The following is a 13,025-nucleotide window of genomic DNA, read 5'->3' on the forward strand; positions in this document are numbered from 1 at the left end:
GGAGTTGTAAGGCTTGCGACTGTGGACAAGAGATGGTGGGCAAGTGGGTGAAGCTGTGTCTCATCCACTGTCAAATGGGATGGTTTCTCTTTACCAAATCTGGCAGTTGACTGATCTGTAGTTACAGATATGTCCCACAAATTGCTCAGCTCTGATTACCTCAGAGTAATTTGGGTACAAGACACAGAACATCATCATGGCACTCCTTCCTCTTCCTTCATTCTGCAGGCAAAGGATGCTATACAGATTTCACGGGAACTCTCAGATGTGGTTGTTTACTGTCGGGCTGTTCCCTTCCAAAGCTTGTCTAGTGCCTTGCGCAACCAGCAGTCCAATGAGATGTCATCTTTCAGTGAGCGGAAAGCGAGGAAACTGATCAAGGAGTCAGGTATGTTTGGTCTTTACAGATCCATGAGAAGGACTTGATGTGGGGACATGCTGCTGAGTAGAGATTCCCTCCATTTTGGTGAACAGATTACAACTCTTGAATTTGATGCTGTGGCATCACAGAGAAAATAATTAAATAAAGGAATGTGTGGCAAAGGAAACATTGTCACAAGGTGATCTTTCTTTATTATCTTACAGGACAGTGTGCAACTGTTACAGGATGCATAGAACAACAATACTGGAACAAGGGCAGTGTGAGTGACAGGATTCCCTAGGGCACAGGTTCTCAACCTTCTATCCTCCAGCTGTTTTGGACTTAGCACCCAGAAGCCTTTGCCAGCATGGCCAATCACAAGAGAATCTGGGAGATGAAGTCAAAAACATCTGGAGGACCAGAGTTTGAGAACCACTGCCCTAAAGGGTGAAACTGCGGAGGCCATACTGGAAGACAGGATCTGTCACATAAGTCACTGAAAAACTTCCCTATGGAAAGAGCTTGTAAAACTTAGGAGTTTTTAGGACTAGAACTTTGAGAACCCTTTGTACATAATGCCTGGTATTCAGTTAGTGACATATTCAGACATAAACTGTGCTATGTATGTGGAGTAATTTTTTGAAGAATGCATAATGGTCATATCCAACTGACAACCGTGTAAGCATAGTTGTACATGTGGGACCATCACATGCTTTCGTACATTGAAGTACCCAGAGCAGAGTGAGAATGTACACTGCTTTATGCATGTGCTTTGACAGTCACGCATATTGACAGTTGACTCACATATGTTGTGCTAAATTGGTATTCAGTATGGGGTTGCGTAACAACACTGTCAGAAGACATTGTGGTTGCTGTGTTTCTTCAAGCCATTTCCAACTCATGGCGATCCCAAGTCAACCCTATCACAGGGGTTTCTTGACAAGATTTGTCCAGAGAGGGTTTGCTATTCCCTTCCTGTAAGGCAAAGAGACTCTGACCTGTCCAAGGTCACCCAGTGAGTTTCCATAGCTGAGGGGATTTGAACCTTGGTCTCCCAGAGTCCTAGTCCAACACTCAAACCACTACACCACAGTAGATCTACAGATACTTAGTCTAAGCTGAAGAAATGTAGGACCTTGACCAACGTTAAATTGGGATTGCTGGCTTCACATTAGATAGCAATGCTTTCCAACTATGCTGACAGCACTTGAGAAGAAGGTGATATAACTGATGGAGACAACACCGAAGATAATATAATGTGGCGGTGTGTGTCTGGGAACCTGAGCACATCTATTTTAAAATTCACACAGACTGAAGGACATGATTTGAACAACAATCTGAACCATTACACTGATCTAGGAAGGCATGGGACATGAACCTGAGAGGTGTCGTCAGGGCAAAATTTTATAAGACAGAGACAAGAGACTACTTAAATCTGGAGTCGGATAGCATTTTGTATCCTGATACTGTATCTGAATAGAACACAGATTTATTGAGTGTGGACTTGCTGCTTTTGCTGACCTCAGTTCCAGGTTGGGAACAGAGAAGACATGACCCTCCAAGTGATGTTGGAGGGCCCATATGAAGGTTAGGAACAGTGAGGTCAGGAGTATCATGAAGTGCTTGTTTTGCTCCTTTTTGTCTAGTGACTGTAAGCTCTCTTTTTATTTCTCGTAGGAATCCAGTTTGTCCGATACAATGCTCGGCACCTCAGCCGCATCTACCCGCAGGGTCTCAAGGTGAATTCTTCCAACTATAACCCTCAGGAAATGTGGAATGCTGGCTGCCAGCTTGGTGAGCAGTTAAAAGAGAATAGTCCACATTGGTTGAATACTTTAAAAGTGCTGTCTACCCTTCTGTATGGAGATAGCATCCTAGACAAGGGCAGAAGCAGGGCAATGAGGTGTGACCCATCCTGCCACTCCACACCTGTACTGTACTCATTAAGGCAGTGCCTGGGAATCACTGAGTAAGGTTTTCAATGGTTGAGGGCAAGGGCTAATGCAAGACTGCAAATTAAATTGTGAATATTAGCATGACTTATACAAGACATGGCAGTTTTCCTAGTGCAGAATGTGAATGGTACACGTGTAGAATTCCTCTTTCTTTCTTTCTTTCTTTTGCTGAACAGTAAGTAGATCCAAGGTCTTGGAAGACCTGTTTATTTTATTTTCTATCTATTATATCATCTCACATCTTGCCAGGGTTTCCAGGACAATGCAGAACAGATAAAAAGTTATCTTTTAAACAGTTTATAATTTTAAATGCCCACAATTGAAATAGTCCCCAAAACTCCTTCTTACTTTAAACACTAAGGTTCATATAAAAACAATGCAATCAGTATGGGTGGAGCCAGCCTGACTTACTTGGGAGGGAGGGAGTTCTACACTTGAGATGCTACTGCTAAGAAAGTCCTGTCTCATGTACTCACCATCTTAACTGCTTAAAGTGGTGGGACACAGCAGAACCAGGACCTTGAGAAGTGTCCAGAAACAAATTGGAAGCCAGAACAGTTATACAAGACAGGTGATAGGTGGTGCCTAAAGTGCAACCTGGCAATGGTTTGGCTGCTGTGTTTAGCAGTAGCTGTAGCTTCTGAACTCTTTTCAAGGACATTCCCAGGTAGACCATGTTATAGTACAGTCAGCACTCCATATCCACAGATTTTATATCTATAGATTCAAACATCCATGGTTTTAAAAATATTTAAAAAAATATATTTTTAAAAAATATAAATACCAAAAAGCAAACTTTGATTTTGCAATTTTATACAAGGGACACCATCTTATTGTGCCACTGCATTTAATGGGACTTGAGCATCCACAGATTTTGGTATCCACCAGGGGATCTGGAACCAAACCCCAAGTCCCCACTGTAGTCTAATCAGGAGTTAGCTATGTTATGAACCACTGTGTCCAAGTCTGCCATTCCTAGAAAGAGATCTAGCTGATGCGCTAGCCAAAACTAGACAAAGGCACTCCAGGTCACAGCACCAACATAGCATTCTAAGAGTAATGCTGGGTTCAAGAGTATCCCCAAGCTGTGAACCTCATCTTTCAGAGGGAGTGGAAAGCCATCCAATCCAAGGTTGACTACCCTGAGAACGAACAGAATCTATGTCTTGTTTGGATAGAGCCTCAGTTTCTTTTCTCGCATCCCATCATGACAAAGATTCAGGACTTCCACAGCTTACTTGGCACTAGATATACACATTCAGACACTGAAGATTGCTGTATGGGTATTTCAACAGGAAAAGATTCATGATGCATCACTGCAACTCCACCTATCTATTCATCACATTTTACCTAGTACTGCACCTAGAAACCTGATGGGCATAGCTGAGTAAAATGGACCAATATCCACTTTGCATGGCCAGTTTTCCATCATACCTGCCTGTGCACAGGAGCTTAGATTTAGCCAGCATCTTAGCAAGACAAACATACTAGTGCCTGATACTGGGCACAACTTTCCCAGTTCCCTCCTCCCATCCTTAATTATCTAGTACTGCTCAAACTGTTCTGAATTATCTGTACAAACAGCATAGAAGCAAATGTATATAAAAATTGCACCTTACAGAATCCAGCTTTTCTGCCCAAAGTCTTACCTGTGTAATCTCTTCCCTTTCTTTGCCCACTCTCTCTAGTGGCACTTAATTTCCAGACATCAGGTGCAGAGATGGATTTGAATGATGGACGCTTTTCTGTGAATGGCCGTTGTGGCTATGTGCTAAAACCTGCTTTCCTGCGCAATAACCAAAGTTCCTTTGATCCAGAGGCTCCTGGTCGTAGAGCAGGCCAGCGCCCAGTTGCCCTCACCATCAAGGTACATGGATTTGTAGAATACATGTGTGAAGAAGGCACTCTCCTTTTTTCTATTTATGTATGTGGACAAAGTACAGCCCTCTAGTTGAGCTTGAACTGCTATTCCCAGCATGCCTGGTCATTGGCTATGCTGACAGGCATGTAGCTAATGAGGAGAGGAGTGTCAAAATGAAGCTGTTGCATGTCAAATCAGAATTCCCCTCCCAAATAAATTTTTTTCACTCCTTTGGTAACTTTGTCTCCCCTTTTCTTGGGGTGCCAGAATTGTAGCTGGTATCCTATACGGAAATTACAGTGGCATAAATTGGAATTACACCATTGTAACTGATGTTTTAGTTCATTGAACAGGTAGGGATTTTGCAAAATTTCCCTCCAAAATGAACCTTATAATTAACACAGGCATCTCACCTAACATGGCCATTGTTGTTGTTGTTGTTGTTGTTGTTGTTGTTGTTGTTATTATTATATATCCCACCTTTCTCCCAATATAGGGACTCAAGGTGGTGAATAGCAGATTTAAAACCATACAATTTAAAAACTGTACATCATTAAAATGTATAAATATATATTTTAAAAGAAAATTAAACCATTTAAAAAGTTAAAACAGTTATGACTTAAAATTGAATATTACAATACAAATCTTAAAATTTAAATAGCACAACATTCTAAGATCTTATTGATTTGCAAAAGCCTGCCAATAGAAGAATGTCTTTACCTGATGCCGCAAGGACAGCAGCATATACTAGGTAGGGAGTTCCAAAGCTTGGGAGCAGCCACTGAGAAGGCCCTCTCTCTTGTTCCCACCAAACACACCTGAAAGGGTGGTGGGACAGAGAGAAGGGCCTTTCTGGATGATCTCAATACACTTGTGGGCTGATACAGGGAGATACAGTCCTTCAAATAGCCTGTACCCAAGCTGTATAGACCTCTTTGAAGGCTCCATAGTTTTAGAAGATGTCTAGCAGTGGGGAGAAAATGCAAGACCAATGACAGCATCCCCTGGTTTGGTCCTCTATAAATGTTTTATACTGCAGTTCACATTATCAAAAGGTTGCTCAAAACTGGTAGTAGTGCACAATTCTACTTGAGAAAAGCTGCTCAAAACTGGTAGTAGTGCACAATTCTACTTCCCAACACAGTATTTTCTGTGGAGGTGCTTGGAAAATGTTTCTATCCCTCAAAGCTCCAAAGATATGCTTGACACTGTCTGAAACCTCACTAGCTAGAGAGGTGGATGAATACACATTTTTAATGACTGGATGCAAGACTTCAGGTCTTTTTACCTTACAGAATAAATTATACAAATGGGTACAGATTGCAGAATGAATTAAGGTAATTAAGAAAAATTATGGAAATTTATTAATAAAGGTTACAAAATTTCCTTTTGGGGTGAGGATTTGGTGGAAGCAGGGTATGGATATAGAGTTTTATCCTAGAATCCACATAGCTTTGATATTTCAGCCAAGTATTTTGAAAAAGGAAAGGAAAGGAAAGGGCAAAAAGGACAGGGCTGTTGTGCATGTAATAACTGTGTCAACTAGAAAACCTAATTGCTGGACATATGGGCTACACCTCCCAAAATATCTCTTTTACGCCATTAAAAATGGCATAGGCGTCCCGCACTTGTTTTCATTTGGTCAAATTCAAAACTGGATGTAGGGCAGCTGATACAGGTTAGTTTGAATATGATGTAGCATTTTAACATGTGAAGGTGAGACGTAACTGCAGTTTTTGGGTTTTTTTTCTTGGTTTCTATGAGTTGTGAGATGCTGCAGAAATAAAACCAAAGCATTTTCCCTATCAAACATACTAGGAGAAAGAGGGGTTCTCTAAACTCTTTCTTTGCACCCTCCTGGTCAGGTGATTACAGCTCAGCAGCTACCCAAACTGAACAAAGAAAAGAACTCTTCCATTGTTGACCCCTTTGTGCGCGTCGAGATCCATGGAGTTCCTGCAGACTGTGGCAAGAAGCAAACTGAGTACCAGTTAAACAATGGTAAATCAGGGCTTAGGAATGGAGAAAATAGAGAGGCGATTAGACAGGCCCTCCAAAAGTTGTTGAACTATGACTCCTATCAGCTCCAGATAGCATAGTCAGTAGTCTGGGGTGATGGGCATTGTAGTCCAATGATATCTGGAGGACTACAGTTTTGCTGCCTTTGTAGCAGTGCGATGAGAATGAGAAATTTCATCTATAGAAAGTATTAGGATCAATTTGATTTCTCCCAGTAAAATGGGTAGAGAGGTTAAGAAAGTATTCCCTTGAGATCCCAGGCAGCTATTTTCGGTACTCTGCTAGAATTAGTTCTCTTGATTGAATAAAATAAGCTACCCTATTTTATTCAGTTTCTGGGTCAGGTAGCTCCTTATATCTAACCAATGGTGACTGTAGGTTAGGCTGGGAGATTTTGCAAAGTTAGATTTTACAAGGATATACCATTTTTGTTTTCATCAAGTCCAACATTGTTTCTGAACTTTGTAACGTTATATAGGGGATATATAATGCAGAAATTAAAACATTGACGGGAGATGGCAAGTTTAGCTTTCTGAAAATCTTGAGGTGTTGAAGCTTTTATTATTTTTCAAAGCATACTTCCACCCAATAAAATCCTCTCCATTGTGTTTTTCTCTTAAATGTTTACTTCTTGCAGGATTCAATCCATGTTGGAATGAGACATTGACATTCCAAGTACGGGTTCCAGAGCTGGCACTAGTGCGCTTTGTAGTTGAGGATTATGACACAACTTCTAGCAATGACTTTGTGGGACAGTTTACTCTGCCACTGCTCAGCCTAAGGGAAGGTGAGTGTGTCTTTTCTCAGACAAGGGGAGCTCAGGAGTGTCTGCAGTCTCCATCCATCCTGGCTGGGTCATCTGCTGGAGCAAGGATCCTAACATTTTCTACCCCTGGGCCCCTGTGAGAAAAATAGAACAGGATCCCACAAGACCCAGGTGCTGTGATGTTTTGTTTGTTGTTGTTCTGTGCCTTCAGGTCATTTCTGACTAATGGTGACCCTATCATGTTTTTTTTTTTCTTCAGAGGGGGTTTGCTATTGCTATCCTCTGAGGCTGAGAGAATGTGATTTGCCTAAGGTCACCCAGTAGGTTTACATAGCCAAGCCAGGATTTGAACCCTGGTCTCCAGTCATAATCCAATGCTCAAACCACTATACCATGCTATACATGTTTACCTCAGGTAGACTTTAGTTCTTATTATACAATGATTGTATCAAATCAAACCAAGACACTCAGTATATCCACACTGCAGAAATAAAGAAATTCAACACTTTAACTGCCCTGTCTCCATCCTACAGAATCCTGGGTAGTTTGATGAGGCATCAGAGCTCTCTGGCAGACCAAGCTGAATACTTTGCCTAATTACAAATGCCAGGATCCCACAGGGACAAAATTGATTGTGCTACCGCCAAACCCTGACCAATACATGGTTTAGGAATGTCACCATTCCATGTGACTTAGATTTAAGCCAGAGAGCTGACTCCAGGCCTGTGGGCCACCCCAGGTGACTGTGCCCCCTCCCACATTCTAAAACATCAAAGTCCTCTCTAAAGGGCAGTAAGAATTTCAACCTAAAATAAACTGGTATTTTTGGTTCTGCTCTTTTGCCCTTCCTGCTGCTGAAATGTAGTCTGAGAACTTGGCCCTTGGGTTGAGATCTTCCCTACCTATTAGCTGTTTACAGTTTTGGCTAAACCACTCCAAAGATGATGTAACAGGGTGGGCTGTAACAAAGGGATCTTGGCAAGATGAACTGACCACTAGGTGGAAGGATCTCTCCCACTTCTTTCCCATCTGACTGGATTTCCTTCTGCCATTTTCTCCTCAGGCTACCGCCATATTCATCTGCTTTCCAGAGATGGTGCATCTCTGTCCCCAGCCACACTTTTTGTGCACGTCAGATGTAAGAAGATGTGAACACGAGTCCAAGTCTGTCTTGCCCATGCCAGAAGATTAGATGAGCTGTTGCGCTCATTTTGAATACCACCAGTTATTGAACAAGATGTGTACATCTGGGCCACATGGGAGAAGCTGTGTGACCCAGCCCCAGAATCAGGTTTGGGACAGGAGCACAGCAGCAACCCTTGTGTGAAGGTTCCTGGTCACCTTAGGACCAGAGAATTGAAGTATATTTGTGCTTTCATTGAGGATAAAAAGCCAAACCATATAAATTGACTTCTAGAATGCCTTTTCTGGATGCCTTTTGCCTCTGGAGGTTTTGAGCCATCCTTTTTTCCTTGCAAAGGTCTGGAGATGAGATGCAGGATGGAGACATTGTCCTTTGTTTTACATTTCTGACTGTCACATGGCTTTAACAAGAATATAGCAATAGCAAGTACATTTCTTTATCGCTTATCAGTGAATTAATATTCCCTGAGCGGTTTACAATGTGTAAGCTGGGTTCTCATTTTACTGACCTACGAAAGGATGGAGGGACCCTAGATCCTGCCAGGGATCAAACTCACAACCTTATGGCTGTGAGTGACTGCAGTACCAGCATTTAACCACTGCACCACCAGGGCTAAAAGCAGCTACTGAAAGATTATTAAGCTCTTTTGCACACTCCTTATGCAAGTACAGAAAAATGGGACTTTTGAGAAAGAACTGTGAGAAGAAACAGAAGATTGACAGCTTTTGATCAAGTCTGATGAGCAAATGCAGTGTGAATGTGCTGGGAGAGGCCTAGGAAGCAAAGGAGACAAGCTACAGATTGAACTGAAGAGTCTGAGCTGGCCCACGTGAGACATTGGTTTGGGATCTGGCTGGAATAGCATATCAGTTTTGATAGGATGTGAGATTGGAAATGGAAGCATCAGTCCTTCTCAGCTGGTAAACCACTTAAAACAGTCCTGAGATTGCTGTCCTAGCTATCAGAAAGAAAAGTTAGCAAAACAGTTTTGTATCACATCATATTATTTAATGCAAAAACCCTGCATTCACACCTTAGCTATAGCAGAATTAAGTTCTCCAGTAATTCTGATGGAGCCAGCTTGTTCTTGTTTTTTTAAAGGAAAAGTAGACACTAGTTATCCCAAAGAACATACCACCTCTTGTATTAACAATCCAGTTAATCCATTTGTGGGATTCTGTTTCCTGAATATTTGTGATCATTTACAGAATGTAACACATGTATTTATACACAAGGAAAACCTTTGAGTGCTCAAAGAGTTCATGTACATCCATCCCATCCATTCTCATATCCCTCTGGTGGTAACTATATGTTGCAGTTTGTTTAATTATTCCATGCATTATGCTACTTCAGGTCTTTTCTTTAGCATGGACTGTAAGCAGCTCCAGTCCCTAAGGATAAAATGGAACTTCTTTTGTTGTAGTTTTCCCCTTGGATAAATTGAAAGGGTGTATTGTAGACTTGATACGCACAGCCTTTCAGTATTTTTGTTTGCTTAAAACATGCACTTTAAAAACAATGTGGGTGCGGCTGTTTGTGGCCATTTTTGCAGATCTGCCTCATTATGCAATTTTGTGCCTTTAGTGCTTTAACAGCACACTCCTGTGTTCACTCAGCAGCAAGATCTGTTAAGTGGGGCTTACTTCCAGGTACGTGGTTACATAGGATTAGAGCCTTACCGGAGCTGTTTGGCTTTAGCCACTCATGAGAGCAAGGTTCAAGTGGAAGAGAAAACCCAGTAGATACCTATGTTTTGCTATGGGCCACTGCTCAAGAGCTAAGGTATTAGCAAAAGCGACAGGCATTTGTCTGCTGTGTGTGCTTCTAAAATATATGGGTAGCGTAGCTTGTAGACCAGCCTATTTTCAATATGTACAGTTCTCCAAAATACCATATTGCTGCTAAACGAGTTACAAAGATTAATGACCCTGAACAAGCACAATCTTAAGATGTTAGCAACTGCTCTTCTTTTTCACACAGAGGACCTTAATATCAAGACTCTTCTCAGTCCTTGGCCCTTGGGGACCAAGATCAAAACACTTTACATCTAAAAGCTGGACTAGTGTAAGATGAAACACAGCATCTCTTGGGGAGGGGGGGGGTGAGACACCTGAAGTGGCCTTAAAACTATTCTTTGACAATGCTAGGTCTGGGCCCTTGCACCTCTTACTCCTCCTTTATTTTGATTACTCCAATTGCCCAGTCGGGGTGATCAATCAGGCTTCAAGAGCAGGCTATCATTCACACTAGCCCAATTGCTGCTCTTGTGCTTGCCCCCTTCTGAAAAAAGCCCAAAGACCCTTTGTCCTTAGCCTTTCTCATTCCTATGGGCAGCTTTCAAATTTACAGCCTTTTCCCATTTCATACACAAGTTCATGCTATGATTTCACTTCAACTATCTCAGCTGCATCCTATGCAATTTAGGATTTGCAGTTTGGGGAGGCACCATAACTCTCTGGCTGAAAAATTCTAAATACTCCCTCTAGACTTGTGACAACCTTAAGGTGACATGATTTGTTCAGAGCCTTCCTTTGAGGTTGCGAGTATGTGATTTGCCCAAAGTCATCCAGTGGGTTTCCATCACTGAGCAGGGATTCAAACCCAGAGCTCTAGTCCAACACTCAGACCAATATACTACACTGACTCATCTTTGGTAATATCAGCTAATACACAATTAACATTAGTTCCTTACCTTGGGGGATGGGGAAAATGAAAGTCTCTAGGCAACATAATCTCATGTATGCTGGATTATTGACAATAATGGCCACAATAGAAGAAGACTTGGAAATGTATTTTTTAAATGACAGCCGCATACGTGCCATGCTAAGGGATTAAGTTATTGCAGTTCTCCAAAGAAAAGCAAACAAATCCTTCGCAAGCAGAAATGTTTTTTGGGGGTAAGAGGTTTCAAGGTCTGGGCTCAGATCCTTACTTAACCATGAAACTCACAGGGTGACCATGGTACAGTCATTGGTTGTCTAGTCTAGTCTACCTCACAGGATTGTTGTGAGGATAAAATGTGGGTTGAGGAGAAGCAAATCACATGCCATCTGAGGTGAAAAAAATCAGGACACATCTAAAAAATTAAAGTAGGGCATCGTAGTAGGTCTGAAAAAGTTGTGGGTGGATACCCTGTCACTCATAGATTTTAAGCAGTGATTAACAGTGGTTCCCAATCTGTGGGTTGGGACCCCTTTGGGGGTCCAATGGCCCTTTCACAGGGGTCGCCTAAAACTGTCGGAAAGCACATATTTGCATGTAGCAATGAAAATAATTTTATGGTTGGGGGGTCACCACAACATGAGGAACTGTTAAAGGGTCGCGGCATTAGGAAGGCTGAGAACCACTGAATTAGAAGAACATCTACAGTGGTACCCCGGGATACGAATGCGCCGCCTTACGAAATTTCCGGGTTACGAAAAAAATCCAGTTAATTAATTGTTTCCGGGTTACGAAGGTTATTCCGGGTTACGAAAAAATTTTTGGTGCTTTTCGGCGCGATTTCACACGAAATCGCGGCTTTCGCTATTAAAGCCTATGGGCTTTTCGGCTAGCGAAAGTTTTCCGGGTTACGAAAGCGGCGGCGGAACGAATTAATTTCGTAACCCGGGGTACCACTGTATCAGTTAATAGGTTTGGTGCAAACTATGGGAAACTCTGTGTCTGACCCAGTCCTATATCATCCCCCAAATGCTGCACATTTTAGGAAGCTATGTAGCATTCAGCAGATTCTTTCTAGCTCAGGTTTCAGTTAACCCTTTTTTTGCTAGATAATAATTGAAACTGTGAACTAAACATAGCTTAGAAATTCAGACTTTGCACAAGAAAAAAAATGTCATGATTTTATCCTCCAACCCTTCTCTTTTCTTTGGTATTATACAAAGAGCCCAAGAACCTGAGGCATCGTCTAGAATGTGATTCTGCAAGCTTCTATATATCAAAAAGACTGTTTTTAATGTATTGAATAGATGTAATAAAAACATTTTAGCAGAAATCCTAGTGTCATACAAACATCACATTTCCATAGAACATATACAGAGCGTTTTTTAAAAAGTTGAGCTGATAATCTTTGCCATGAACAGTTTGTGGAGGGAGTGTCTGAAGTGTTTAAATGGAATTCATATTTCAGAATATGGTGTGTGGGCCATAGTACAGTACTTGTATTTTGTCGTTCTGTATTTGAGACCTGAATGAATTATGTTTTTTTCATAGAATCAGAGTTGGAATGGGCCACAGAGGCCAATCCCATGCTCAGTGCAGGACCTCCAGCTAAAACAGTATTGGCAACAACACATAAGCATCATCTTGGGGGCAAGTTTCCACTCTTGCCAAGGTCTTAATATTTTGAGTCCTATTCCTGAAAAGCAGAAGTGCGCTAACATTTGGTATGGTACCTTAGATACTTCATAACCATTCATAAAATGCCTACCTTGTAGGTCTGGTTCTTTGTGAATTTTGCAACAAGGGGATGAAAGTATTCTGTCTACCAAAATGATGGTTAAATGTAGCTGAAATGTGGTTTTGAAGAAGCAAATTTGGAATCCCTCCACTGCTTAACTGAGTCTGGATACATACTACACTCACCACCTGAAAGCATTTCTCTCACACTTTGTTGTGGAAAATTTGACTAGTAGTAATTTTGATGTTCTCTATCAGCTCTACTAGTGACAGATGTCTACAAGTAATTATTTTACTTGCTGCATATTTAACCTAGTACCCACTTTTGCAAGACTACAATTCAAGTACTTCTCTTCTGCTATTGTTTGGAATCAGAATTAGACTTGATTAAATCCTAAGGAATTTGGGGCACCTTATAAAGATTACCTACATGATTTTATCCACTCAAGTATGGAGAGGGAAGTCCACTTGGAAGTGCCTTCAAGTTTAATTCACAAGGGTGCAACCATCCTAATGTGGTG

General features: G+C 41.5%; 1 protein-coding gene across 2 annotated transcripts in view; it reads left to right on the top strand.

Annotated features, from left to right (window-relative positions):
* The window catches only part of LOC149309244 (1-phosphatidylinositol 4,5-bisphosphate phosphodiesterase delta-3-like), a 63,963-nt gene extending 51,863 nt beyond the window's left edge, over nucleotides 1–12,100 (top strand). For both annotated transcript variants that reach the window (XM_089532034.1, XM_089532035.1), the window contains exons 11-16: nucleotides 229–388; nucleotides 2,039–2,155; nucleotides 4,005–4,183; nucleotides 6,043–6,178; nucleotides 6,834–6,983; nucleotides 8,026–12,100. In XM_089532034.1, the coding sequence (XP_089388160.1) occupies nucleotides 229–388; nucleotides 2,039–2,155; nucleotides 4,005–4,183; nucleotides 6,043–6,178; nucleotides 6,834–6,983; nucleotides 8,026–8,114 (831 nt within the window). In that variant the 3' untranslated portion in view covers nucleotides 8,115–12,100. The remainder of the gene's footprint in view (nucleotides 1–228; nucleotides 389–2,038; nucleotides 2,156–4,004; nucleotides 4,184–6,042; nucleotides 6,179–6,833; nucleotides 6,984–8,025) is intronic.
* Nucleotides 12,101–13,025: the final 925 nt, after the last annotated feature.

The sequence above is a fragment of the Sceloporus occidentalis genome, unplaced genomic scaffold (genome assembly GCF_023333645.1).
Source record: "Sceloporus occidentalis isolate IW3139 unplaced genomic scaffold, rSceOcc1.0.p SCAF_7, whole genome shotgun sequence".
NCBI lineage: Eukaryota > Metazoa > Chordata > Lepidosauria > Squamata > Phrynosomatidae > Sceloporus > Sceloporus occidentalis.